The following is a 27,374-nucleotide window of genomic DNA, read 5'->3' as shown; positions in this document are numbered from 1 at the left end:
TACATGCATACATACATATATATTTTTGCTAATTAGATTTAAAAAAAAAGAAAAAGCATTGAAAATGATTCCAGTTTCGATTTGATCAGTTTCTGGGTGCTGTTGATTGGGAAATTCCTCTGTGTGGTTGCACAAATCTGATAATTTTTTTCTTGGACCTGACCCAGAAGACTATCATGGTGGATTGCACCTTTGAATGGCAAATATTTCATTAAAGACAATTCTCCTTTTTGTTCAGATAATAGATCATTTTTGGTTAAGAAGGGGGCGGGGAAAGGCAGCTTACTGTTACACAGGTGGTTTTTTTAAAAAGGTACAAACATTTATTGTTTGAAAGAAGCATCTGTAATCAAGTTTTTGAAACATTTTCATATGCGGATAAATTTGCAGGATTTTTTTTTTTAAAAAATTGTGAATTTGGTGTAAAGTTGCTATTTTATGGAAATGCCTCTAAACTTTACATTTTCATTCCATCTGTAGATTTTTCTATCTTTATAAAATATGGGAGTTATTTTTTAAGAAAAGTAAATAGAACAGTAGCGTGTGTGAATAGATCAAATGAAGTTTAAAGAACGCATGTAAAAAACAAAACAAGCAAATGGTATTTGTGTCTGTTTATATGGTTTCCTTTCCTTCCCCCTCCCCCCTTTGGTAGCCTTTGTACTTGTACAGAGTGACAGTACGAGCCAAAAGTGGTTCCATCCATGTATAAAAAAAATACACACGGTGAAACTTCCTGTATTTATGTTAACTTTTTAGTCAGTCACTTAAATAAAACAAAAACGAGCTGTACATTTTAACATAAAAATAAATTATGAGCCACTTTAGCCTATTGTCTTGAGATAACTGATGCAGTTGGAAGTGATAATGCTCCTTGCCATTGGTTCTAGATCACGGGACCTGGCTCAAAATAGCAATAGCACTTAGACTTATATACTGCTTCACAGTGCTTTATAGCCCTCTCTCAGCGGTTTACAGAGTCAGCCTATTGCCCCCAGTAATCTGGGTCCTCATTTTACCGACCTCGGAAAGATGGAAGGCTGAGTCAACCTTGAGCTGGTCAGGATCGAACTGCTGGCAATGGGCAGAATCAGCCAGGGATTCTGCATTTTAACCACTGTGCCACCATGGCCATATTGGCTAGGTAGACACAGCCGTACAGCATAGCACAGTGGTTAGAGTGAAGTACTGCAGGCTACTTCTGCTGAGTGCCGGCTGCCTGCAGTTTGGCAGTTCGAATCTCACCAGGCTCAAGGGTGACTCAGCCTTCCATCCTTAGGTTGGTAAATTGAGGACTCAGATTGTTGGGGGCAAGAGGCTGACTCTGTAAATCACTTAGAGTGGGCTGTAAAGTGGGCTGTGGGCTGTGAAGATAGTGAGATTCGAACTGCCAAATTGCGGTCAGCAGAAGTAGCCTGCACTACTGCATTCTAACCACTGAGCCACCACAGCTCTCTCACAGATCACCACAAATCCAGGAAATCCAGCAATCTCTCTCTGGAGGTCCCACAAGAACCCTTGCTGATATCTTTATCTATCTGCATCTTTATCTATCTTCATCTTGCTGAATCAGAGATAAAGACAGGCTGACTCAGAGAGCAGCAACCTAGTTTTTCGTTCCCCAGCTTCTATTCAAGTGAATTGATGCTCAAAAACATTTAAATCTCAGACCTAATCTTTTTAATGTGATTTTCTTCTGCAAGGATGATGGGTTGTAAAGATTGTGTTAGGGGTCATTGGGTGGGGAGTGGGACAACTTGCCATCATCAACTCACTGCGCAAGCTCACTGCAGCCAACTCGCCATGGCATGCTTGCTCTTTCCATCTGTCTAACTACTTATGATCTGTCTACCTGTCTGTCAAATTTATAATTTGAGCCTGTTCTATAAATCTACTCCTTTCAAGAGTAGCTATCCAGGAAAACCAAAGTCCATTATTCGGCCAAGGAAGTCACAAGGCGACTTGGAACCAACCTTCACTCCGACCAGCAGAGTTTACGGGGCCTGGGGGGGATTATTATGTACGTCACCTTGAGCTTCTAAGAAAGAAAAAAAGTGTGGGGGGCAGGTGGTATTAAATTGTTTGAAAGAATGAAAGAAAAGCAGGGGATTGGCGGATTTCTTCCTAAATGATGCAATATACCCTGTTTTCCCGAAAATAAGAGCCAACCGGAAAATAAGCCCTAGCATTATTTTTCAGGATGCTCATGATATAAGCCCCAACCCAAAAATAAGCCCTAGTTAAGATCGTCAACCAGATGGAGGTGTTCAGTACCGTATTTCCCCCAAAATAAGACCTAACCAGAAAATAAGCCCTAATGCGTCATTTGGAGCAAAAATTAATAATAAGACCCTGTCTTATTTTTGGAGAAAGATGGTATCCGTTCTTACTCATTGCAAACATCATTACCTTTTCAAGTTTTTCTTAAAAAATAAAACCAGAATTGTTTAGCTTCAAAACCTGGAGCAATGTCCAGTCGGTTAGTGGCTGTGTTCCAAAATTATCATTAGGGCTAGAACCAGATTTGGGGGGGGGGTATCACTCGGCAGCCAGAGCCAGATGCCCCCCCCCCCGCACTCCACACACACCCCTCCCCCCGGATAGTCATCTCCTTGGGACAAACTGCTTGGTTTCTGAGCCATTCCTGTTCTTGACTTAGGGGGAAGCGAAGGCAGCTGCACAAGCTGAAGTGTGCTTCTCTCCTCGGTATCTGCGTTTTGGGGGAAAAAATTGGGCCCCCAACTACAGATAGTCCTCGACTTACAACAGTTCATTTAGTGACCATTCAAAGTTTTACAATGGCACTGAAAAAACTGACATGACCGCTTTTCACATGATCATCCACGTAATGGAAATTCAGATATTTGGCAACTGGTTCATATTTATTTATGATGGTTGCGGCGTCCCCAAGGGGTCACGTGATCCCTTTTGCGACCTTCTGACAAGCAAAGTCAATGGGGAAGCCGGGTTCACTTAACAACCGGGTTACTGACGTACCAACTGCAGTGGTTCAGTTAACAATTAAGGCAAAAAAGGTTGTAAAATGGGGCAAAAGCTCACTTAACAAATGTCTCACTGAGCAACATAAATTTTGGCCTCAAATGTGGCCATAAGTCAAGGGCTACCTGTATATCCCTGGACGTTTTAGCTAAAAAAAACAACACATATCGTAGATTTGCAAGAATGCTCATTTTAAAAACTTGTTCACTACTATTTAACCATTTAGAAAATTAGTAGAATAAACTTTTTTTCCCACCCTTCTGATATGGCAGGATCTCCTGAGAAGACAGAAGTTAGCTGAGGAGAGCTTGGGAAACTAGGAATAGGCTAAAAAATTGGCAGAATTTTTCTATTTGGTATTACCATCCTTAAGAAATATTCCATGATTCCTGTCCTTTTTATTGGATTTTATTTATCCTCTTTGTTGGATATTTCCTCTCATGCTTTAGAGCATTGTAGAATAATTATTTCAGTCATAATAGTGCCCTGCCATTTTTGGAGCAAAACAAGAGGTCCTTTAACAGAGAAAAAAGCTGTCCTGGAAAGTGACTATTTCAGGGCGAATTCGATCATTTGAGGCACCTATCTCAATTTAACAGGCCTTTGGGATATCTTTACCCAAAGTACTTTAGGACACAACGTGACAATGTGTCCCAGGCCATACGCTTATGCTTCAAGCCAGCTGGAAGATAAATGTGACATTTGCCAAGTTGGTCAAAACGTAAGAATAAAAATGATTTTCTAAAAATGTGCATTATTTTTAATTAGCGCTTTGGATGTTCCAAGCAGTGTAACTGGTATCTTGGATTGGTCGCACAGCATGAGACCCAACTAGGCTGTCCACCTTCAGCAACTTTTAAGATCTGTGGACTTCAACTCCCAGAATTCCCCAGCCAGCCAATAAAAGGCGATAGGCAGGGAACATAACATTCCAGATGCTAGAGATGGGCCCATGAAGCACTAGTAAGGAATCATTTTGGACAGAATAATGCAAGTGAGCAAACACTGTCATCTTGCTCAAACAAAAGTAATTAGCAGGTGTTTCATGCATATTTGAATTTGCATTAACTTTTGTGACCGTCTCAGAACAATACGATGTTTTAAAAGCTGCTCCTTCTACCTACGCTGAAAGTAGTGGACCATTAAACTAAACTCTCCATACAAGATGACAACTAACATCAACCATTTTTCATTCTTGATAGACTTTAGCAATTTAATTATATAAGAACTCCTGAACGTAACATTCTCCATGTGTTCCTAGTTAAAAAAAATAGTTTAAAAGTAGAGCAGGCATCAATATTACTTTTACAGAATAACAGAATTGGAAGGAACCTAAGAGGTCTACTAGTCCAACCCGCTATTTCCTGCACCCATCAGCATTGAGGTGATAACAGATGGATCAAAACCAACATTTTTGGCTCTTTTTCATGTTTGACCCAAGCATGTTAAACCGGCCTGCTTATTCATTTAATTTCCACTGAAAATTACTGGGAAATCATCTCATAATTATGATTCAACAATGTTAACAAGTGTACCTGGCAAATCTCACACTGAATTTTAGTGTGGTACAGAGTTCCGTCATATCACACACATTTTTTCCAAGAGCTACCTAAATTTTCTGGGTGAGATCTGCATGTTGATGATACACCATTCTGAGGTTCATATCCAATTTCTGCATGTCCGAGAGCAGTTGAGTGAGCGAAAGTGGGGGGGGGGAAATCCTAATCCAGATAAAATAATTGCAGTTCTAAAGTCAAGATGCCTTGAATTGAGGTGTTGTGGCTTCTGCCCCCGAACCTGGCCCCATGCCCGAAAGTGCCTTGGAGCCGGGCCTGCTGCCAGAAAGTGACTCGGAGCAGACTCTTTCTGCACACTGTACACCCTTAAGTACAGTATCATCGTCAGACTTGCTTGCAGATTCCTTTCTCCTTTGCTGCAGAAGAGCTGCCTTTGTCATCTCCTGCCAGCTCCCTATTAAAAGGCTGCCCTCCATCACGCCTTCTCTGCATATAATCAAGCTGAAAATGACTTAAAAGACATTTAAAGGGCTTCTGATTGCACCCACCTCCCCACTCCCGCCTCGTTCCTTCCTTAGTTGGTAACAAATGACTCTCTTTGCCCAATGGTTTTTATACTCCTTGATTATTTTGTAGCTACTTATTTTTTAAAAAAACAACAACAACGGAATGTTAAATCTCTTTGTGGGCCTTCTCCTCTTTGCTAGCGTTGAGCTTGTTGGTGCCGTTTTTCCTTTCCAAGGCCAGCTTTATGTCCAGTTCCCGGAGCTGTTTCAGGAATCCGCGGTTTGGGAGGATGCATCTGTGCTTGATCACCTGGGCAATGGCATCCACCACAGTCATGTGCTTGTAAATCATTAGATAGGCTAGGACCAAGGCTGCTGAGCGACTACGGCCCATGGCGCAGTGGACCAAGATCTTGTCTGCAAAGATCAAGAAACCAAAACAGAGAGAGAGAGAGAGAGAGAGAGAGAGAGAAACCACTGAGATTTGGCATCAGAGACTTTGACTTTGTGCTGCCGTGCTCTTGGGCAGTGCACAGATCTACAGTGGTCTCAGAGGGTGCAAGGATCTTGAATCTCTTAGGATCCAGTGGTGACTGACTTTTAAAGGATCCATTACAGTGCTCCTCGTGGGCTTTAAGATTCAGGAGAAGAAGTGCTCTTGAAATCAGGGAAATGGACAGGCAAACAGGCATAGAGTCAAGCCACATTTCAATGGTGTAAATGGTAGTTTAGATGTAGCTCATGCTTGTGGGGGGGGAGAGAGAGGTGGAGAAAGGGAGAGAAGAGAGAGATGGAGAAAGGGAGGGGGAGAGAGGGAAAGGGAGAGAGATGGAGAGAGAGATAAGGAGAGAGGCAGAAAGGGAGAGAGGGAGAGGGGGAAGAGAGATGGAGAAGGAGAGAAAGAGATGGAGAGAGGGAGAGAGGGGAGGGAGATGGAGAAAGGGAGAGATGGAAAGAGAGTGAGGGAGAGATGGCGAAAGAGAGATGGAGAGGAGAGGAGAGAGAGAAGGAGAAAGGGAGAGAGAGGAAGAGAGGGAGAAAGGGAATGAGATGGAAAGAAGAGGGAGAGGGGGAGAGATGGAGAAGGGAGAGAAAGAGGGAGAGAGAGAAGAAGAGATGGAGAAAGGGGGAGAGAGAGAGAGAGAGAGGAGGGAGAGAGGTGGAGAAAGGGAGAGAGGAAGCAGAGATGGAGAAAGGGAGAGATGGAGAGAGAGATAAAGAGAGGGAGAGGGGGCTGAGAGAGATGGAGAGATAGAGAAGGAGAGGGAGAAAGGGAGAGATGGAGAAAGGGAGAGAGAGATCACATGCTTTTCTTTTAAGCAGAATAGAAAAAATGCCCTTCAAATCTTAGCACTGAAGGTCTGTTTTCTCACAAATTAGCGATACGCTTCTATTTTGTCTTGTACTGTTCAATGTACAAGACCATTTTGAGTCATTTTCTAATCACAAAAATCAAGCAGAACAATGGCAAAGATTTTATTGACCATCACCTAAAATTCAGGTGGGAGTCAAGCTCAACCTGAAGGGGACTTCATTTTTAAGAAGGAATAAATAGTGCCACATGTGACTTATCCTCCCGATAGCAATACTGTAACTTCACATATAAAGATGCAAGTCATCTTGACTTTTTTTTTTTTACCTCCTGCAGAAGCCTCTGATCCTACTCTAAGTTTGGAAGATGGAACGTAGGTGAAAGCGAAGGATACAATCCAACACAAGAGAGTTGTGTTGAAGAGTTGTGTCCTCTCTCCATCTCTTTCCCTTTCTTCCTTTCTCTCCTCTCTCCCTTTCTTCCTTTCTCTCCTCTCTCCCTTTCTCCACCTCTTTTTCTCTCTCTCCATCTCTTTCTCTCCCTTTCTCCATCTCTCTCTTGTGCCTGTTATAGTTTTTTCACCCAGAAGATGTTTATGGTGGGCAGTTATGTGGGAGATAATTTTGCCACCTATTAAACAGGAACTCTTGGCCTTTAGTTCCCAGGATGCTTAAGAGTTTTCCAAAGTTTTGAGTGTAGGGACTCTTTGAATATTCTTATCCTGATTCATATTTGAATCGATCTTTTAAAGAGATGAATAGCCTCCATATGCGTAGGGGCTGTATGCAGGCATGGGATTCAGCAGATTTGGATGGGTTCGGGCAAACCAGATGCTACTTTTACATCTGGTTTGCATTTCAAGGTTTTGGTTACCACCTTTAAAGCGCTCCATGGCTTGGGGCCTGGGTACTTACGGGACCGCCTGCTGTTACCTTATGCCTCCCACCGACCCGTACGCTCACACAGAGAGGGACTTCTCAGGGTGCCGTCCGCCAGGCAGTGTCGGCTGGCGGCCCCCAGGGGAAGATCCTTCTCTGTGGGGGCTCCTACTCTTTGGAATGAACTTCCCCCTGGTTTACGCCAAATATCTGACCTTCGGACCTTTCGCCGCGAACTGAAAACATATTTGTTTGTTCACGCGGGGCTTTCTTAAATTGTCTAGATTTCGAATTTTAAATTTTATTTAAGTTTTAAACTGGGGTTTTTAGATTTTTAACCATTTTAATTTTCGGCCAAATTGTATAATAAGTTTTTTAATTTACTTTTAATTGTACATTGTTTCTTTTTTACCTTGGCTGTACACTGGCCTGAGTCCTTCGAGAGAAGGGCGGTCTATAAATCTAATAAAATAAAAAATAAATAAATAAATAAACTAGTAATTGCATGGACTGGCTGGCTCCACTTACCCCTCTCCTCCTCTCCCAGGAGTCTTCACATGGCCCCTTTTGGATGTCAGGTAAGTGCAGGGCCTAAACAGAGGTTCTGGGAGGGCGAAAAACAGGCCTCACAAAAGTTCCAGAAGTCTGGAAATGGGCCCATTTCCAGCCTCCGGAGGGCCTCTGGAGCCCAGGGGTGGCTGTTTTCACCCTCTCAGAGACTTGAGAAAAGCCTCCAGAGCCTGGGGAGGGTGAAAAACAGGCATCCCGGGAGTTCTGGAAGACCAGAAACAAGCCCATTTCTGGCCTCCGGAGAGCCTCTGGAGCCCAGGGGTGGCCGTTTTTACCCTCTCAGAGACTTGAGGAAAGCCTCCAGAGCCTGGGAAGGGTGAAAAACAGGCCTCCCGGGAGTTCTGGAAGACCAGAAACGAGCCCATTTCTGGCCTCCGGAGGGCCTTCAGAGCCCAGGGGTGGCCGTTTTCACCCTCTCAGAGACTTGAGGAAAGCCTCCAGAGCCTGGGGAGGGTGAAAAACAGGCCTCCCGGGAGTTCTGGAAGACCAGAAACGAGCCCATTTCTGGCCTCCGGAGGGCCTTCAGAGCCCAGGGGTGGCCGTTTTCACCCTCTCAGAGACTTGAGGAAAGCCTCCAGAGCCTGGGGAGGGTGAAAAACAGGCCTCCCGGGAGTTCTGGAAGACCAGAAACGAGCCCATTTCTGGCCTCCGGAGGGCCTTTAGAGCCCAGGGGAGGCTGTTTTCACCTTTAGGAAGGCCTCTGGAGCCTGGGGAGGATGAAAACACCCCCCACACATTGGTGCAGGAGGCTGAGCTGGCCACACCCACCATGGCCATGCCCACCCAACAACCGGGCATAGAACCGGTTGCTAAAATTTTTGAATCCCACCCCTGGCCGTTTGGTTGTAGCGTTCCAAGAATCTGATTCAAATCATTTTCCTCCTAAGGATTCTTCAACCCAAGGTATAAGAAACTCTGGGTGTGGAGTGAACCCGCGTATCAGTCGCTTGCAAGTGTTGGTCGGCTTACTGGTCTCATCCTGGAGTGCTTTGTGGATGAACTCTGCAGCAGAGTAGAAGAACTGGCTCAGGTTGAAGGTGGGAAGGTCGTCTGCCTCCACTCCGTGGTACTGGATGGCCATATCCTCGTAGTACTTGGGCCCTGTATCCACATTCCATCGTCCATGGGCTGCGTTGAGCACATGGGTGAAGCCAGCTTTCTCGAGGCTGTACCGATCAAGTGCAGTTTTCCTGTGGTCAAAGCAAAATGGGCTTTTTTTAAATTTGACAAAAATCCAAACGGATGGCCACAATCATATGAGCCCCATCTGTTTTTTTCCCTTTGCGTTACATGTTCAAAAGCGACCAGGGCTCTGATCCACAGTCACAAGTGGCCATCTGGATTTTTGCAACCCTCCCTGCTTTGGATGTACAATACAGGTGGCAATGGGACAATTAGGCACAGCCAACTTGCTGTGGCCAACTCATCATGACCGACTCGGCATGGCCAGCACTCCACAGCCAACTCATGAGTGCCAACTCGCTGCAGGACAATATAACAATTAGTGGGACAATATAACAATCAGTGGGACAACTCGCTGCAGGACAATATAACAATTCTATTTAATTTTAGCCATCCACATTTCATTCTGTCCCTCCTTTGCAGCCTTTCTGCAAGATTCTATCTGCCATTTCTTTGATATTAGTGTAACTCTTGTCCCATAGCGAGTTGTTCTGTGGCGAGATGGCCGCAGTGAGTTGTTCTGTAGCTAGTTGGCTGTGGCAAGTTGCCTGTGGTAAGGTAGCCATGGTGAGTTGGCCGTGGCGAATTGTCATAGACTAGGGGTATCAAACTCGATTTCATTGAGAGCCTACAGGGTTGTGTTTGATCTCGGGGGTGGGGCCAAGTGGGCATGGCCAGGGCAGGCATGGCCAGCTTGACATCCTCAACCCTCTGTCAGCAAAAACAGAGCCCAGAAGGACCACACACAACCCTCGTGCACTCCATTTATGCTGGCAGAGGCACCGCAGGCAAGTTCGCTACTGTTTCCAGAGTGGTCCCATGCGCCAGATCTAAGCACCCCAAGTGGCCAGATCTGGCCTGTGGGCCTTGAGTTTGACACCCCTGTCATAGACTCATACAGGTAGCCCTGTATGGGCTTACAATTTGCTTACAATTGTTCGAAGTTACAATGGCACTGAAAAATGTTATTTGTGACTGTTTTTCCCACTTATAACCATTGCAGCGTCTTGATGGTCACATGATCACAGTTTGGTTGTGCTTGACAACTGGTTTATATTTATGACACTTTTGCAGGGTCCGAGGGTCACGTGATCAGTTTTCGCAACCTTCTGACAAGCCAAGTTGATCGGGAAGCCAGATTCATTTCACACACAAAAAAATATTATTAATTTAGCAGCGGCAGTGATTCACTGTGGCAAGAAGGGTTATGTCGTGTCCCACTCCTCCGCTGACGGTCGGGTCAGGGAAATCCGAATCAGGCGTGCCTCTGCAGCTCTGCCAAAGTCCTAGCAAAGTCCTCAAGGCAGGCAGGAGACCAGAAAGTGACTTCAGCAAGATATGTTAGACTTTGCCTGACTCAGAGAATGCCAGAAAGCAGATCCTTTATATAGGCCATGGGGTGTGGCTCCATGATTCAGCACTTATCCAGGCCTGCCCCTCCCTTCCTTCTGATGCCACCGCCTATCAATTCTTCTGAAGCGAGGGTCACTCCAGTCGGCAGCTGTTGGTAATTGGCCTCCCTCAGGCTCACATGCTGTGGGGGAGGGGGAGGGGTCTAGTTGCTCCGTTTGCCTGGGCATGGAGCCAGGGCTGGGGCCGGGAGGCATACTAGGACATTTCTCAGCGTTCGGAAGCAGATAAGAAGGCCCCGGCTGCGGTGAGAGCGGGCAAGACACAACAGGTTATAAGAGGGAGCAGAACTCACTTAAAAACTGTGTCCTTTAGCCAAAGAAATGTTGGTAGCTCAAGTTGGGGTCGTAAGTCAAGGATTACCTGGCATGAAAATCTCTTGGCTCCCAAGAGGCTTTTTGACACCACTTACTCGTCTCCTATGTAGAGGTTGGGCCAGACTTCGTTGACATGCGTGTATTTGGGGCTTCCTTTCCAGAAGAGCCTCTCCAAATCAAACGCTCCAGGTGTACAATAGTCACTCTCGGGGTCTACTTTTACCGCGGTGTAAGCACTTATTTTTCTAGATTTCACAGTAGATGAAGACATTTGGTCTCAAGAGTCCAAGTCTGGCACTCGGGTCCTGGAATAAACGACAAGCAAAAAGTGAGATGGGTGGGAAATATACAAGCAGGTAGATCTTCTGAATGGGTTAGTCCCTGGATTACCTTAGAACAGTGGTTGGAAAAGTAATTCTTATAGAACCAAAGAAAAGAAATTCTTCTAATTTATTTTATTTATTTATTTGTCACAACAATATATGTAGGTATCATACAAAAAGATTATATAGCATATAAACACATATATGAGTAAATATTAGGAGGTATAAGCATATATATATATAGGAAGAAGAAAAGAAAAACAATAGGACAGGAACGGTAGGCACGTTTGTGCGCTTATGCACGCCCCTTATGGTCCTCTTAGGAATGGGGTGAGGTCAATAGTAGAAAGTTTTTGGTTAAAGCTTTTAGGATTATGAGAAGAGACCACAGAGTCAGGTAAAGTGTTCCAAGCACTGATGATTCTGTTACAGAAGTCATATTTTCTGCAATCTAGATTAAAGCGGAATAATGGAGGAAAAGGTCGGGGCCAGGCCTTCATTATGAAGGCTGATATATGACACAGGCAGGGGTGGGCTTCAAAAATTTTAGCAAGGGGTTCTCTGCCTTGTTGCAGTTGTCAAAGTGGGTGTGGCCTAGTCAGCCTCCTCCACCATGGCGGGGGGGGGGGCATTTTTGTTCTCCCCGGGCTCCGGAGGCTTTCCTCAAGTCTCTGGGTGGGTGAAAACGGTCTCCCCAGGCTCTGGAGGTCCTCTGGAGGCCGGAAATGGGCCCATTCCCGGCCTTTCTGAGCTTCTGGTAGGCCCATTTTTCACCCTCCCTGAGCCTCCATGTCCACCCTGCACTTACGTGCATAACAAAACTGGCCGCGTGGGGACTTTGGGGGGGGGCAGCCAGGAGTGGGATTTGGGGGTTCTCCGAACTGCACAGAATCTTAGCTAGAGATTCTCCCCAACCCCTGCAGCCCATCCCTGGACACAAGGCTTGATGACTTGAGATATCTTCTATAGCCATGATGGCGAACCTATAGCACACAAAGCCATCTCTCTAGGCATGCAAGATGTCGCCTGTTACTCTTCAGAGTTCTGGCGTGCCGATCAGCTGATTTTCACGTGCGCCAGAGCACCAGAAACCAGAAGAGCAGCCTCCCCGGTGTGCATGCATGTGCCAGGACGATTTCTGGTGTGCGCATGTGCACTGGCCAGCTGGTCTTCACATGCACATGCATGCCAGAAACCAGAAGACCAGGTGGCCGGTGCGCATGCGTGTGCTGGAAACCGGAAGATCATTTTCCCAGTGTACATATGTGCACAACTGCTGTTTCGCTTTCCGGTATGCATGCACATGCGCGCATGCACCGCCCCCATTTTAGCACTCTATGCCAAAAAGAGGAGAGGAGGGAGGACGAGTCACAACAGGTTTGCCAACACTGTTCTATAGCATCTTCATGTCTGAATTTAATCTTACAGATTTGGTGCACTTCAGGTTCCTTGGATTAAACCATTAAACATTTGTTGGGACCTTGGAAATGTGCCTTCTCTGTAGCAGCACCTGCCCTCTGGAATGAGGTTCCTCTTGAGATGTAGATGGGTCTATTCATTAAACATGAAACTCAGCCAACTGAACATTTAAAAATACATCACAAATACCACTGACTGGTGCTAATGGCTGATATGGGTTGCTGCCAGCGTCCTAGGTATCAACCAAGTACCTTCTTAAGATGTACGATGTTACAAGTAGCGCAGTTTTTAGCAGTTCTGCTAGTGTTATTGCAAGAAGCTGCAATTTGTTGATGTATCTTATAAAATTCTTGGGCATGGTACCAAGTGCCCTGATGACAATGAGTATCACTGTTACATTGTTGTTGTTGTTGTGGTTGTTGTTGTTACTACTACTACTACTATGGTTGGTTGCAGAGTCAGCCAGATGTTTAGACTGGATTTGACATTTATTAATATTGGAGTTTGTTCCGTCCAGCTGAAATCCCTTTTAAGATTCATTTTCAAGCAAAAATGGGACTTAATGCCAAGAAATTTCAGACCCTAATCTTTGAAAGACCGTCTTTATTCTCCTTGCCTCCTAAAGATGTCCAGCTAAGACTTACCAAACCTGCCTGTTTAGTTCTGCCAGAAGATTCAACCCAGAGATTGCTTGATAGAATGTCCATTGTTAGACAGTTCAACTGGCAAAGGGACTCTGAATTTTCACTACAATGTAAAATACAAGGCAATACTACTCAAAAACAGTGAACGGAATGGAATTGGGACGCCCGTTACCTTTGAGAAAGTTGACAGACTGTGATGGTGAAGAGGAGAAATTACTTCCTAAATTTCTCTGGACCAGAAGTTTGGCTGACTCTCCCCAACTCTCAGGCAGGAATGAACAGGGTTTCCCAGGCAAAGTCAAGGGCTCTGGGGCTCTGCGGGGCTCCGAAGTTCTCCAGATGGTGTTTTTTTTTACAGTCGGATTCAAAAGGCATCAATTCAAAGCCCAACAGCAGTTCTGGGAATCTGGAGGAGAGCCCAGGAGATAGGCTGGATTTTAGGGGAGGGAAGCAGAATTGGATCCTTGGATGTCTTCTATTCATTTCAAGGAGGCATGACAAGGACAACTCGGCTGGTGGATGGTGTCCCTGAGGGCCTACAATCTAGAAACAGATTTATATACAGCTTCATGGTCCTTTTACTGCCCCCTCTAAGAGGTTTACGGAGCCAGCACGTTGCCCCCAACAATCTGGGTCCACATTTTACTGACCTCGGAAGGATCAAAGGCTAACTTTGAGCCAGTCGGGATCGAACTGCTGGCAACGGGCAGAGACAGCCTGCAATTCCGCATTTTAACCACTGCGCCACCGTGGCTCTATTTGCCAGGTAGTCACAGGCATACAGCATAGCACAGTGGTTAGGGTGCAGTACTGCAGGCTACTTCTGCTGACTGCCTGCAATTTGGCAGTTCAAATCTCACCCCTCAAGTTTGACTCATCCTTTCCTCCTTCCGAGGTCTGTAAAATGTGGACTCAGATTGTCAGCGGCAAGACACTGACTCTGTAAACCACTTAGGGAGAGCTGTAAAATACTATGAAGTGGTATATGAAGTCTAAGTGCTGTTGCTATTGCTATAGAGCAGGGGTCTTCAATCTTGGCAACTTTAAGCCTGGCGGACTTCAGCTCCGAGAATTCCCCAGCCAGCTTTGCTGGCTGGGGAATTTTGAGAGCTGAAGTCCGCCAGGCTTAAAGTTGCCAAGGTTGAAGACCCCTGCTATAGAGAGACACATAGAGACAGACAGACAGACAGACACAAACACACACATACACAAACAAACACAGAAAGACCATCTTGGATTTCTTGACCCACTGCAGTTGGACCTGCAATCTGTTGTACAGGACTTATGACCTGTATAACTGAGCCCAAGGTTTCTGTTGCTAAGTGAGACATTTGTTAAATGAGTTTTGCCCCGTATTTCCGGCCATTCTTGCCACGGTTCTGAAGTGAATCACCTCAGATATTAACTTAGTAACATCGTTGTGAAGTGAATCTGGCTTCCCCATTGACTTTGCTTGTCAAAAGGTCGCAAAAACATGACCCCCGGGACACGGAGACCCCGTCATAAGTATGAGTCAGTTGCCAAGAATCTGAATCTTGATCACGTGATCATGGGAATGCTGCAATGGTCATAAGTATGAATAACAGTCATGAGTCCCTTTTTCCCCAATGCGTTGTAACTTTAAACGGTCACTGAATGAACTGTTGTAAGTTTCGGACTACTGATATTGCAATAATAATAATAATTATAATAGTAATAACAAATTTTCAACAAACAGTGAAGTTCTTAACAGAAGTTATATCTTATGCCAGAGGTCTTCAACCTTGGCAGCTTTAAGACTTGTGGACTTCAACTCCCAGAATTCTCCAGCCAGCATAGCTTAATTCAACTCAAATTAACATTATGGCCAAAAGATTAAATGTCTCATTAGAATAAATAATTACATTTTAGTGTAACATATTCTTCCTGCTCAAGAAGAGGACAATGATTTGAACCATTTTTGATCCAAGTCGTAAGTTGATGGAAAACATTCAGAAACTTCAATGTTGTCCTGTTTTCTTTCAGACAAGGGTTTCCCCCCCCCCAAAAAAATAGGAAGATTATCTTAAAAGCTGAAAATCAGAGTCCAGAAGATCAAATTCCATCTGGAAACCTATTTATTTCAAACTATTATAGACCGTCTTTTAGACAGGATTCCAGTGTAAAGAAAACCCCAGCCCAGTATAGTTAAACCGCAAAGTAATAAATTATATGACAGGCTAGGAGACCTTTGAAAATCAAAACCAGTGTTTACATTTAAATATATTAAAACCAGGAAACTAACAAGAGACATCTGCTGAAGGATTCGGTATCGTAAAATATTAAAGAAAAGCAGGGGTTGAAAATTAATTCCTTTTCATTGCAGGAGATATTGCATTGAGGTATGTTCTCAAAACATTGTTTATTTTATTTTTTTGGAAAGCTTCTTATATCCTGCCCTTATTTTGGGTTCTCTCACCTCCTATCCTGTTTTCCCCGAAAATAAGACATCCCCTGATAATAAGCCCAATCGGGCTTTTGAGTCCATGCGTGAAAATAAGCCCTCCCTGAAAATATTTAAACATATGCACAGCCGGTCCCTGCCACTTCCTCTGGTTAGGGTTAGGGAGACAACTGAAAATCAGGTATGATGGCAAGAGGAGCCCCGACTTGCTCCACTGCCCCCAAACTAATAAGGCTTCCCCGAAAATAAGGCCAAGTGCTTATTTCGGAGTTCAAAAAAATATAAAACAGGTTTTTATTTTCAGGAAACACAGTATTTTTCCCATGAGAATAAGTTTTTGGGGTTTTTTTAACCTGCCTTAATTATTTTTATAAATAACTCAAAGTGATGAACATACTAATGTTCCTTCCTCTTTTCACCAAGAACAACAACCCTGTGAGTAGGTTGGCCTGAGAGAGAGAGAGAGAGAGGGAATGGCCCAAAGGCATTCATGTTGGCCTCAGTGGTGAGATTCAGCCAGTTCTCTCTGGATCGCATGAACCAGTAGTGGTGACTGCGGGAGGCTCCGCCCACCAGCCCAGATATAATGCGCGACTACTGCACATGCACAGAAGGCTGTGCCCATGTGCAGAGGTGGCGCTCAAGAGTGAAGAAAGTGCACTCACATTTGCAAAGTGATAGGGAAGGGACGCGGTGGTTCAGGGGCTAGGACGTTGAGCTTGTCGATCGAAAGGTCAGTAGCTCAGCGGTTTGAATCCCTAGTGCTGCCGTGTAACGGGGTGAGCTCCTGTTACTTGTCCCAGCTTCTGCCAACCTAGCAGTTTCGAAAGCATGTAAAAATGCAAGTAGAAAAAATAGGGACCACCTTTGGTGGGAAGGTAACAGTGTTCCATGCGCCTTTGGCATTGAGTCATGCCGGCCACATGACCACGGAGACATCTTCAGACAGCGCTGGCTCTTCGGCTTTGAAACAGAGATAAGCACCGCCCCCTAGAGTCGGCAACGACTAGCATGTATGTGCGAGGGGAACCTTTACCTTTTACCTTTAGGGAAGGTAAGTGAATCTCACCTCTGGTTGGCCTCCATGCCTAGAACTCACAGTCTTCTGGTGATTGGCCCAAAGGCACCCAGCTGGCTTTCATACCTAAGGAGGGATTAGAACTCACTGTCTCCTGGTGATTGGCCCAAAGGCACCCAGCCGGCATCTCCTATGCCCTTTGTTGTTGTTAGTTGCAAAGTCATGTCCGACCCATCGCGACCCCATGGACAACATTTCTCCAGGCCTTCCTGTCCTCTACCATCCTCTGGAGTCCATTTAAACTCATGCCTACTGCTTCAGTGACTCCATCCAGCCACCTCATTCTCTGATGTCCCCTTCTTCTTTTGCCCTCAATCTTTCCCAGCATTAGGCTCTTCTCCAGTGAGTCCTTCCTTCTCATTAGGTGGCCAAAGTATTTCAGTTTCATCTTCAGGATCTGGCCTTCTAAAGAGCAGTCAAGGTTGATCTCCTCTAGAACTGACTTGTTTTAGAATAGAATAGAATAGAATTTTATTGGCCAAGTGTGATTGGACACACAAGGAATTTGTCTTGGTGCCTATGCTCTCAGTGTACATAAAAGAAAAGATACATTCATCAAAGTACAGCATTTACAACACAATTGATGATCAATATATCAATATAAATCATAAGGATTGCCAGCAACAAGTTATAGTCATACAGTCATAAGTGGAAAGAGATTGGTGATGGGAACTATGAAACGATTAATAGTAGTGCAGATTCAGTAAATAGTCTGACAGTGTTGAGGGAATTATTTTTTTAGCAGAGTGATGGCCTTCGGGAAAAAACTGTTCTTGTGTCTAGTTGTTCTGGTGTGCAGTGCTCTATAGCGTCGTTTTGAGGGTAGGAGTTGAAACAGTTTATGTCCAGGATGCGAGGGATCTGCAAATATTTTCACGGCCCTCTTCTTTGTTTGTTCGCCTTGCAGTCCAGGGGACTCACAGGAGTCTTCTCCAGCACCAGAGTTCAAAGGCCTCAATTCTTTGGCGCTCAGCCTTCCTTATGGTCCAACTCTCACAGCCATCCATTGAACTGGGAAAACCATAGCTTTGACTATATGCACTTTTGTTGGCAAGGTGATATCTCTGCTTTTTAGTATGGTGTCTAGATTTGCCATATATACATATACATATACATATACATATACATATACATATACATATACATATACATATACATATACATATACATATACATATACATATACATATACATATACATATACATATACATACATACATATATATATATATATATATATATATAGGTCTTTGGTTATTCGGTTTTCTCCGTAAAATTGGAAGTGTCTTGGCGGCGTTTCGAAGTCTCATTAAATCATCTTCAGGCTTCAGCTTCATGCTTCTGGGAGCAATGTGTGATTGCAGCTGTTTCTTCCTTTTTAACTGCTAGTGGGGGTTTGAACTGATTGGGTGGGAGCTTGGCTGTGCTCTGATTGGATGGGGTTTTTTTGTACTCTGATTGGATGGGGGTGTGTCCTGTGTTGGTGGGGGCTTGGTTGTGCTCAGATTAGTCTGAGTTGCAGGGGGATTTGAGCTGGTGAGCTGCATTGCTGTTGTTTGGCTTTGTGTTTGTGGTCGTGCTACATCTTCATAGTGGGTGTCTGTCTGCTGTATGTATGGATTGGAGGGGTTACAAGCCCCTAAAAACAGACCCACCACCTACCTAGAAAAAACCACTAGATCCAAAATAAAAGCCTCCCCCATCAGCGAAGAAATCGAACAAAGAATCATTTTCAGAGAGAAATCATCCAGATGCCCTAAGCTCTACGGCCTCCTCAAGATACACAAAGAAGGAACCCCACTCAGACCCATAGTCAGCTCCATAGGCTCACCTCTACAAAACCTAGCCAAATTTCTCACTAAATAACTACAGCCCTATGCAGAATCCATCGCCTCACACGTAAAAAAACTCATTCCAGTTCATAGAGATCATAAAGAAACAAAGCTTACAGCCCAGCGACCTACTCGTGAGCTTTGATGTCATATCCCTCTTCACCCAAGTGCCAATCAAAGAAGCCTTGACAGCTATCCAAAACAAATATAACCCCCCCAAGCACATCCTAGATCTGACCAACCACTGCCTATCCAACACATACTTCATCTATAATGGACAAAAATACAAACAAATAGAAGGAGCACCCATGGGATCACCCCTCTCACCTGTCATTGCCAACCTCTACATGGAACACTTTGAAACCCAAGCACTAGAAAAATCTGATCACAAACCCAAACTCTGGCTCAGATACGTAGACGACACCTTCATAATCTGGCCACATGGGAAAGAAAAACTTGACAACTTCCTCACACACCTCAATAGCCTACATCCCAAAATACAGTTCACCATGGAAACAGAAGTTAACAACCAACTTCCCTTCCTAGATGTCTTAGTCTACAAGAAACCCAATGGCTCCCTAGGACACACCACCTACCAGAAGAAAACACACACAAACCGCTATCTGCACGCACTCTCACACCACCACCCAGCACAGATCAACTCCGTAGCCAAGACACTCATCTCTAGAACAAAACGCTTAGCTGACAAACAACACCTAAAAACCGAACTACACACTCTCACAAACATACTAACATCCAATGGATTCCAGAGAAATAAGATTACCAAACTAATCCAAAAAGAACCCCCCACTAAAATCCAAGACAGAGAACAAGAAAACGGCACAGCCCTCCTCCCATATATAAAAGGCACCACAGACAGAATCAGCAAGATCCTCCACAAACATAACATCAAGACAGCATTCTGCACAAACCAAAAAATATCCACCATCCTAAGAAACCCCAAAGACAAAATTGAGTTAGAAAATCAAGGAGTATATGAAATCCCATGCACCGCCTGCCCCACCACATACATCGGACAAACCAACAGAAGAATAAGTGCACGCATTGAAGAACACAAGAACTCAGTCAAAAAAGAGGAACTAACTTCTTCCCTGGTCCAACACCATAAAGCCACAGGACACGATATTGACTTTAAAAAGACCAGAACTATCGCCAAAACTGAACACTTTAACAACAGAATAATCAGAGAAGCCATCGAGATAGAAAAACGCCCACACAGCTTGAACAAACGAGATGATACTTCCCGCCTACCAGCCATTTGGAAACTCGCCCTTATTGACAAACGAGTCCCTAACACGAGGAATGACACCAGACCCACACTCACGAGGTCCACACAGGATGTCACCACCACACATCCACCCAGAAAGCAGACCCAAACCCACACTGATCAGGAAGCACGACCAAGGACCAGAAGCCAGACCGCAGCTGCAACATTAGCCATTTCAAACCCCTCCAATCCATACATGCAGCAGACTGACACCCACTATGAAGATGTAGCACGACCACAAACACAAAGCCAAACAATAGCAATGCAGCTCACCAGCTCAAATCCCCCTGCAACTCAGACTAATCTGAGCACAACCAAGCCCCCACCAACACAGGACACACCCCCATCCAATCAGAGCACACAAAAAACCCCATCCAATCAGAGCACAGCCAAGCTCCCACCCAATCAGTTCAAACCCCCACTAGCAGTTAAAAAGGAAGAAACAGCTGCAATCACACATTGCTCCCAGAAGCACGAAGCTGAAGCCTGAAGATGACGAATGAGACTTCGTCAAACGTTGCCAAGACACTTCCAATTTTACGCGGAGAAAACCCGAATAACCAAAGACCTACATATATATATATATATATATATATATATATATACATATATATATATATACACATATATATACACATATATATATTTGCCTATGCCCTTAAGAGAGGACTAAACTCACCATCTCTTAATTCTAGCCCAGCAGCTGAGCCAGTACATGAAGCAGAGAAGGACAACTCATGACAAAGAAAGCCTGCATTTTATAAAGAATTTTATAAAGGTTCGGATTGGTTTGGGCGAACCGGTAGCAGAAATTGTGGGTGGGCCGTCCACCCACCCTGGTTCTATGCTGTTCCATTTAGGCACATTTTTGATGCCTGGGCGAATGCGCGGAAGGTGTGTGCGTGAGCAAAGTGCATGCATGAAAGGCCGGGCGCACGTGCAGAATGCCCATATGCACGCAAAGCGAGTGTGTGTGTGCGGGGCGAACCAGTGGTAACAAAATGTGAAACCCACCGCTGGATAGACGGTATTTTGATATTTTGATTTACTAAGGGTCACATGATAGCAGTATTCCAGTATTTGAGGGGTTGCCAGAAAGAAGAGGATGGTCAACCTATTTTCCAAAACACCTGAAGGCAAGACAAAAAAATACTGCATGGAAATGGAGATTCATCCAGGTCATGGTTGTCCCAAAGGTGCTTTTTTTAAGAGGCAACTGGACTTCCTGTTTTTTCTTTGAAGACGTTTCGCTTCTCATCCAAGAATGAGAAGCGAAACGTCTTCAAAGAAAAACCAGGAAGTCCAGTTGCCTCTTGAAAAAGCACCTTTGGGACAATGGATGGAAACTAATCAAGGAGAGAAGAAACCTGGAACTAAGGAGAAATTTCCCGACAGTGAGGACAATTAACCAGTGGAACAGCTTGCCACCAGAAATTGTATGTGCTTCATCCCTGGAGGTTTTCAAGAAGAGATTGGAAACCCCTTGCCTGAAATTGTATAAGGTCCTGTTGAGCACTAGAAGACCTCCAAGATCCCCTTCCAGCTCTATTCTGATTGATTGATTTCCATCCCAATCTTGCAGTGAAATCTGTTTGGATTTTCATGATTATTTCCTTCCTTGTTTAAAAAATGTAATGCATTTTTAAGGACGAATGAGAGGATTACCTCCCGTGCACCCCCTTTAATTATTGCTTAAAGCCATTAAGTGCAGGTCTGCTGATGACATCTATGGGAAAGAGACAATTAAGGTAGAAGCTGGAAATGATTCAGCAACTCCACAACAGCTTTGCACAGTGTGATGTTTTATGCACACATCATAATAAGCAATTACAACCTATCATTGCTTTAATTGCAACAAACACTTCAGCTATTATTTGAGGTACTAAGGGAGGATGAGCTGCTCCCTTCAGTTGTCCTCTCCTGCTTAAATTAGTCTTTGTACCAGGAATGAAAGTATAATTAGCACTGACACAACTTCTTTCCAGAGGTGGGATTGAAAAATTTTAGCAACCGATTCGCTGCCCGGTTGCTGGGTGGGCATGGCCATGGGGGCGTTGCCTACTCGGCCTCCTACACTATGGGGGGGCAGTTTTGCCCTCCAGGAGGATGATAACAACCTTCCCCAGGCACCGGAGGCCGTCCTGAGGCTAGAAATGGGCCCGTTTCCGGACTTCTGGTAGGCTCATTTTTCACCCTCCCAGAGCCTCCGCGCAGGCCCTTCACTTGCCTCAAATCCAAAATGGGCTGTGTGGAGACTCCTGGGAGGGGCAGGATGGGCGGGGTCACTCAGTCCTTGGAACAACCTGTTCGGCGAACCAGATTAAAATTAACACCTGGTTCACCCGAACCGGTCCGAACTGGCTGAATTCCACCCCTGCTTCTTTCCCATGGGAGTCAAGGCATCTGTGGAGATCAAAAAGATTTCCATGACAATATGATCAAAGCTCCACCACTCACATGGGAAAAGCATGTTGGCTCTTCTGATCCTTTCTTGTGGATGGATTGAAGGGAATAAATTGGGGATGGGGGATGATGGAAAGGAACTGTCCACTTCCATCATGTCTTTGACATGGGAGGGAAACACAAGCAAGCCATGTATCTCGTAGCAAACATGATCATCTACTCATTCTCCAGTTTCCTTTGAGTGCAGGAAGAGGAGGAGAGTGCAATCTGTAGAGTTTTGGACAGAACTCTTGAAATTTTAATGGTTGATCAGACTTGCAGGGATGACTAAAGCTGTACAGATGATCCATCCCACTGGCATCATCTGAATATCTGCTCTGTTACCCATTTTCTTTTCAGATAATTGTCTCTGCCCAGATTAGCCTTCTCCAGGCCTAGGAGAAGAGTCTTGGTTCTCCATATCGAAGAACAGTGACCATTATAAAGGCCAGACTAATGATTTAGAACAGTGTTCCTCAACCTTGACAGCATTAAAATGGGTGGACTTCTACTCCCAGAATTTCCCCAGCCATCCATACTGGCTCAGAGATTCTGAGAGGTGAGGTTCACCCATCTTAAAGCTGCCAAGGTTGAGAAACATTAATTTAGGGCTTTGGGAAATATTCCTCTGGATGAGATAATTTTGGAAAGAACCTGCTTCAAATGTTCATCACTGCTTCTTCATCAATCCAAGATAAAAAATATAACAAGAGCAGATGAGGAAAGCTACAGGGACAAGATGAGTCTTTTCCTCTACTGAAAACCCAAACCAGAAAGCATTTTTACCCAAAAGGAAATTGACAGTATGTCAATTTCAGAGGGAATTGACAGCGTGTCAATTTCAAAGGGAATTGACAGCATGTCAATTTCAAAGGGAATTGACAGCATGTCAATTTCAAAGGGAATTGACAGCGTGTCAATTTCAAAAGGAATTTCAAAGGATTTCCAGCTGGTGCAACTATAGTATTGCGTTTTATTGTGGGTTTAGCCATGGATAGTTAAACTGTCCATTGTACATCCCAAAGCATTTGGCACCCATAATCAAATTTGTCAGACATTTTAATTGTCTTCCTGTTGCAAAACCTAACCATGGCAACCACTGAAAACATAGTCCAGTTTCTTTCATGATTCCTTCAAGTTTGTTTGATTTTCTCCCCATATTTTTTAACTTTGGAACCTGTAATAAAAGAAAGGGAAGAAGTACTAAATAATTTGGCGAGTCAGGCTGTCTGTGTCTTGAAAGGGAAGGGTGGTAACGCTTTTGTCTGTTCCAAAAATCTACTGGTGAGTGTATTCAGTCTTTAATTAGAGAGACGGGAATGTCCAAAATGTTTGCTTTGCTTTTAAAACTCCAGCCTGCCTATCAAATCAGTTCTGGAGCCCACATGTTTAAAAGCAAAATGTGTTGTCGCGCTGCCATCTTTTCAGAAGGCTGGAGAGATTTTAAATGGATATTTTGCAGATCCTAACAGCCTCTCTGAAGAAATGTTGTGGCTTTTTTCTGGCTTGATCTTTTTGAGGAACTGGAAAAAGAATTTGGCTTGCGCTTGGATTGGGGGAAAAAAAGTGCCTTTGATCAAATGATGCAATGCACAAAAAAAGCTCGGTAGGAATTATTTCAGGGAATGGGATGGCCCTTGTATAAATCTCTCATGAAAATCAGGCCGTCCGTGCAGAAATTAGAAAGGGGAGGAAGAGGAGCTGAAAGGGATAACTAAAAACTCTGCCTGGCTTGATTCTTGCCTGATTTATTGGAGAACATTATAAATGTCAGCATTTCCATTTCTTAAAAATGTTTCTCTGATCTCGGTTGTTAAAAAGGTTATTGTCCTGGAAAGATAAAACTGTTTTCGAACCAACCCAGACCAGACCTACCTTCTCTCATACAGGACAACCAAATCCTTTCGATCTGCAGCACGTTTCTACCTGCTATTCTGTTTTTCAGGACACATTTATTTCTTTGGGTGGTGGTGGTGGGGATTGGGTTGCATTTGCTTTAATATGAAAATTGGCTTGGTTGGGATTGACAGCCCTACGATTGCCAGAGGGGCCGATAAACGCAACCCTTTGACAGAAGAAGTTAGTTAAAGAACTAACTACTAAGGACACAGATAAACCTCCAAGTTCTTCAAGGACCCTCTAAAACAGGGGTCTCCAACCTTGGTCCCTTTAAGACTTGTGGACTTCAACTCCCAGAGTTCCTCAGCCAGCTGGGAGTTGAAATCCACAAGTCTTAAAGGGACCAAGGTTGGAGACCCCTGCTCTAAAAGGATGCAAATGACCATCTGTCGGCAAGGAATATAAATCCTTCCATTCCCCACTATCCTGTCAGAGCTGAAGAAGCTTCTGAGATGAGAAGAAAAAAACCCAGAAAGTCCAGTTGCCTCCTGAAAAAAAACACCTTTGGGTTAAAGAACGAAGGTGCTTAATGAAAGAAAACAAGGAAAAGAGGGATAAGATACAGAAAAACGATAGCTAGAGCTGACACACACACCCTAAACAGGTTAAAGGCCCGCTCAGCAATAGGTTGATTTGTCTATGAAACTATGAAAAAGTGCAGCCGATAGGCTGAAACGGGCTTCGCATTTGGGAATGTTAGACGATCTCATTTCATCCCCTGCAAATGATTATCCAATGTCTCTCTGGAGCTTGCATTAAAATTGTTTTACAAACTTCCTCTGGTCTCCTTGCTATCCGAGGTGTCTGAAATCCCTCTGACCGGGATTCCCAGCCTAGAATTTTGAAGGGAAAGGCGAACCATCCCTTTGGCAAAGCAAGTCCCACGTTCGCTTGGCTGGGCTTGGCTTACCTGCAAGCTTCTCCAGGACTGGTAGACAGCGTGGATCCTCGGAGTGTGAAGGGACGACAAAGGGAATCTTACCAACTTTGAAACTGGTGACTATTTTTAGCGCAGGATTTGCTGACTGACCTTGCGTGATATCACTCAAAGGGAAGAGAATCTTTACATCTGCTACTAAATCTATTCCCTGATGTTACCTGAAACCGTCGGCCACGACAGCCAGCAATTAGGCTGGAGAAGCAGATTGTGACACGAGACCAGAGGTCTTCAAACTTGGCAGCTTTAAGACTTGTGGATTTCAACTCCCAGAATTCTCCAGCCAGCTATGCTATGCTGGCTGGAGAATTCTGGGAGTTGAAATCCACAAGTCTTAAAGCTGCCAAGTTTGAAGACCTCGGCACTAGACAGACATAGCGAAGGATCCTCCACCCCCACCCCCGAGTAGCTAAAAGGGCATCTGGGCGTGGAACCAACCAACCCTCAGGTCACCCCTTGGAAACAAGAAGTTCACAATTTGAGGTTTTTCCTGGACACAGCTTTGATCTTGACTGTGCAGTTCCCAGGAATGGACAGCCGCTGTTGTGTCAGCTAACCCTGATTTATTTCTGGCTAAGCAGATCTATCGGGGTTTCTCTCCTTAGCAGAAATTGGAAGTAAATTCAAAACAATCCAGCATCTTGTTTGAGAATGACAGACGACGTGTAGGAGGATCAGCGTATAGCAAACAAATATTTTCTTCCCTAACTATAATCAAGAGAGTGGCAAGTGAAGCTGTCATGTGTTAACTGGTTAAGATACAAAGATAATAATAATAATTTACTAGGGGTAAAGAAAGAGCGCTAGTAGTACGTGTAATATTTCAAGGTATCCTACACTAATAGTCTCACTTAAGGAAAGCTGACAGCAGAACTGAACCAACAATGAACAGAGCATTGTCCAATGCATTGGGTAATATAATCCTTATTAAATACAGAAAATAGGCATGATTCTTCCAAAGCTGAACTGAACCCAGTTACCCCAGAAAAAAAATGGAGGCCTATCGTACAATATTGGTGGGAATTAAAGAAAGTTCTGCCATTAAATCTCCTGACTTCGAATCAACCAAGATCTTCTTAGTGAGGGAAGGGTCCTCAGAAGGCTCCTGGCCATTAGATTAGGAGTAAGGGCTAAATGTCTCATAAGGTAAAGGTTAAAGGTTCCCCTCACACATGTACTAGTCATTCCCGACTCTAGGGGGCGGTGCTCATCTCTGTTTCTAAGCTGAAGAGCCAGCACTGTCCAAAAACATCTCCGTGGTCATGTGGCCGGCATGACTCAATGCCAAAGGTGCACGGAACGCTGTTACCTTCCCATCAAAGGTGGTCCCTATTTTTCTACTTGCATTTTTTACATGCTTTCGAACTGCTAGGTTGGCAGAAGCTGGGACAAATAACGGGAGCTCACCCCATTATGTGGCACTAGGGATTCGAACCATTGAACTGCCGACCTTTCTGATTGACAAGCTCAGCATCTTAGCCACCAAACCCCTTCCTTGAATGTTTCAAGGGATCCACCAAAAAAATGTTTCCTTTTGTTATTTCTCAGAGGTATTTCCCATCTTCTCCAGGAGTTCTTCCATGCCCTCCTCCAACTCTTTCCATGACAATCATCTTAAGAGGTGAGTTAGGCCAGATTAGAAACTCAGTTGCCATGGCTGAAGATAGATTTGAACAGAATCACCCTGCTCCTAATCCAACATCTTGGCTGCTGTGATAACATCTGTATCGATTGTATATCATTTAAGATATCCTTTTTACTCTGGTTAGAGATATGGAGGAATCCTTTTAATTGGTGGTAGATTTGTGGGTTCCAACCACAGAGAAATCCGTAACAGGATAATGGACTAGGATTCCTCTTTCTGTTAAAAGGAGAGGAGGAGGGAGGTAGTGGAGTTTACCACAGGTTCACCCTGTGCACACATGCTTGCTTCATGCGTGTGCCATCCACACATGCACCTGGCCTTCCGTGCATGCACTTTGCTTGCACATGTGCCTTCTGTGCATGCGCCTGGCCTCAAAAACATGCCTAAATAGGATTGCATAGAGCCAAGGCTGGTGGGCAGGCCCACCTGCAATTTCTGCTACTGGTTTGCCTGAACTAGTCCAAACCAGCTGAATACCAGCTCTGGTGCTAAGGTGTAGGGGAAGAGCAGGCAAAAATGGGTGTGTGTGGAGTTAAATGAGTCACCAGTCCAGAGTCATTATGTTTTCACAAATGTCCAACTCCCCTTCAATTCCGTTGACCCTTATCTGGTCCTGACTTAGAGTTGAACTTTAGTTGATCAGATTCTTGTTTATAGGCTTGAACAATAAATGTTCTGAACTGCAAATTAATGCATGGTCCTGATTATTTGATATAAATTCTCTGAGAGTTCTTTTCTCTCTTTGTAGGCACT

At 44.4% G+C, this 27,374-nt stretch overlaps 1 protein-coding gene across 2 annotated transcripts; it reads right to left on the bottom strand.

The window, feature by feature from the left end:
* Nucleotides 1-1,352: 1,352 nt before the first annotated feature.
* LOC131200990 (dual specificity phosphatase 29-like) lies at nucleotides 1,353-25,124 on the bottom strand. Of its 2 annotated transcripts, none has more exons than XM_058188460.1 (4): nucleotides 24,950-25,124; nucleotides 10,788-10,997; nucleotides 8,753-8,973; nucleotides 1,353-5,440 (listed from the first exon to the last, which is right to left on the bottom strand). In XM_058188460.1, exons 2-4 carry the CDS (start codon nucleotides 10,961-10,963, stop codon nucleotides 5,190-5,192), a joined length of 648 nt encoding a protein of 215 aa, XP_058044443.1. In that variant the 5' UTR covers nucleotides 10,964-10,997; nucleotides 24,950-25,124; the 3' UTR covers nucleotides 1,353-5,189. The 2 variants fall into 2 exon arrangements, with proteins under 2 accessions (XP_058044443.1, XP_058044444.1); XM_058188461.1 differs by lacking the exon at nucleotides 24,950-25,124 and adding an exon at nucleotides 13,251-13,620.
* Between the last annotated feature and the right edge of the window lie 2,250 nt (nucleotides 25,125-27,374).

Source organism: Ahaetulla prasina, chromosome 6, assembly GCF_028640845.1.
Source record: "Ahaetulla prasina isolate Xishuangbanna chromosome 6, ASM2864084v1, whole genome shotgun sequence".
NCBI classification, from domain to species: domain Eukaryota; kingdom Metazoa; phylum Chordata; class Lepidosauria; order Squamata; family Colubridae; genus Ahaetulla; species Ahaetulla prasina.
This window is presented reverse-complemented; position numbering and strand designations above follow the sequence as displayed.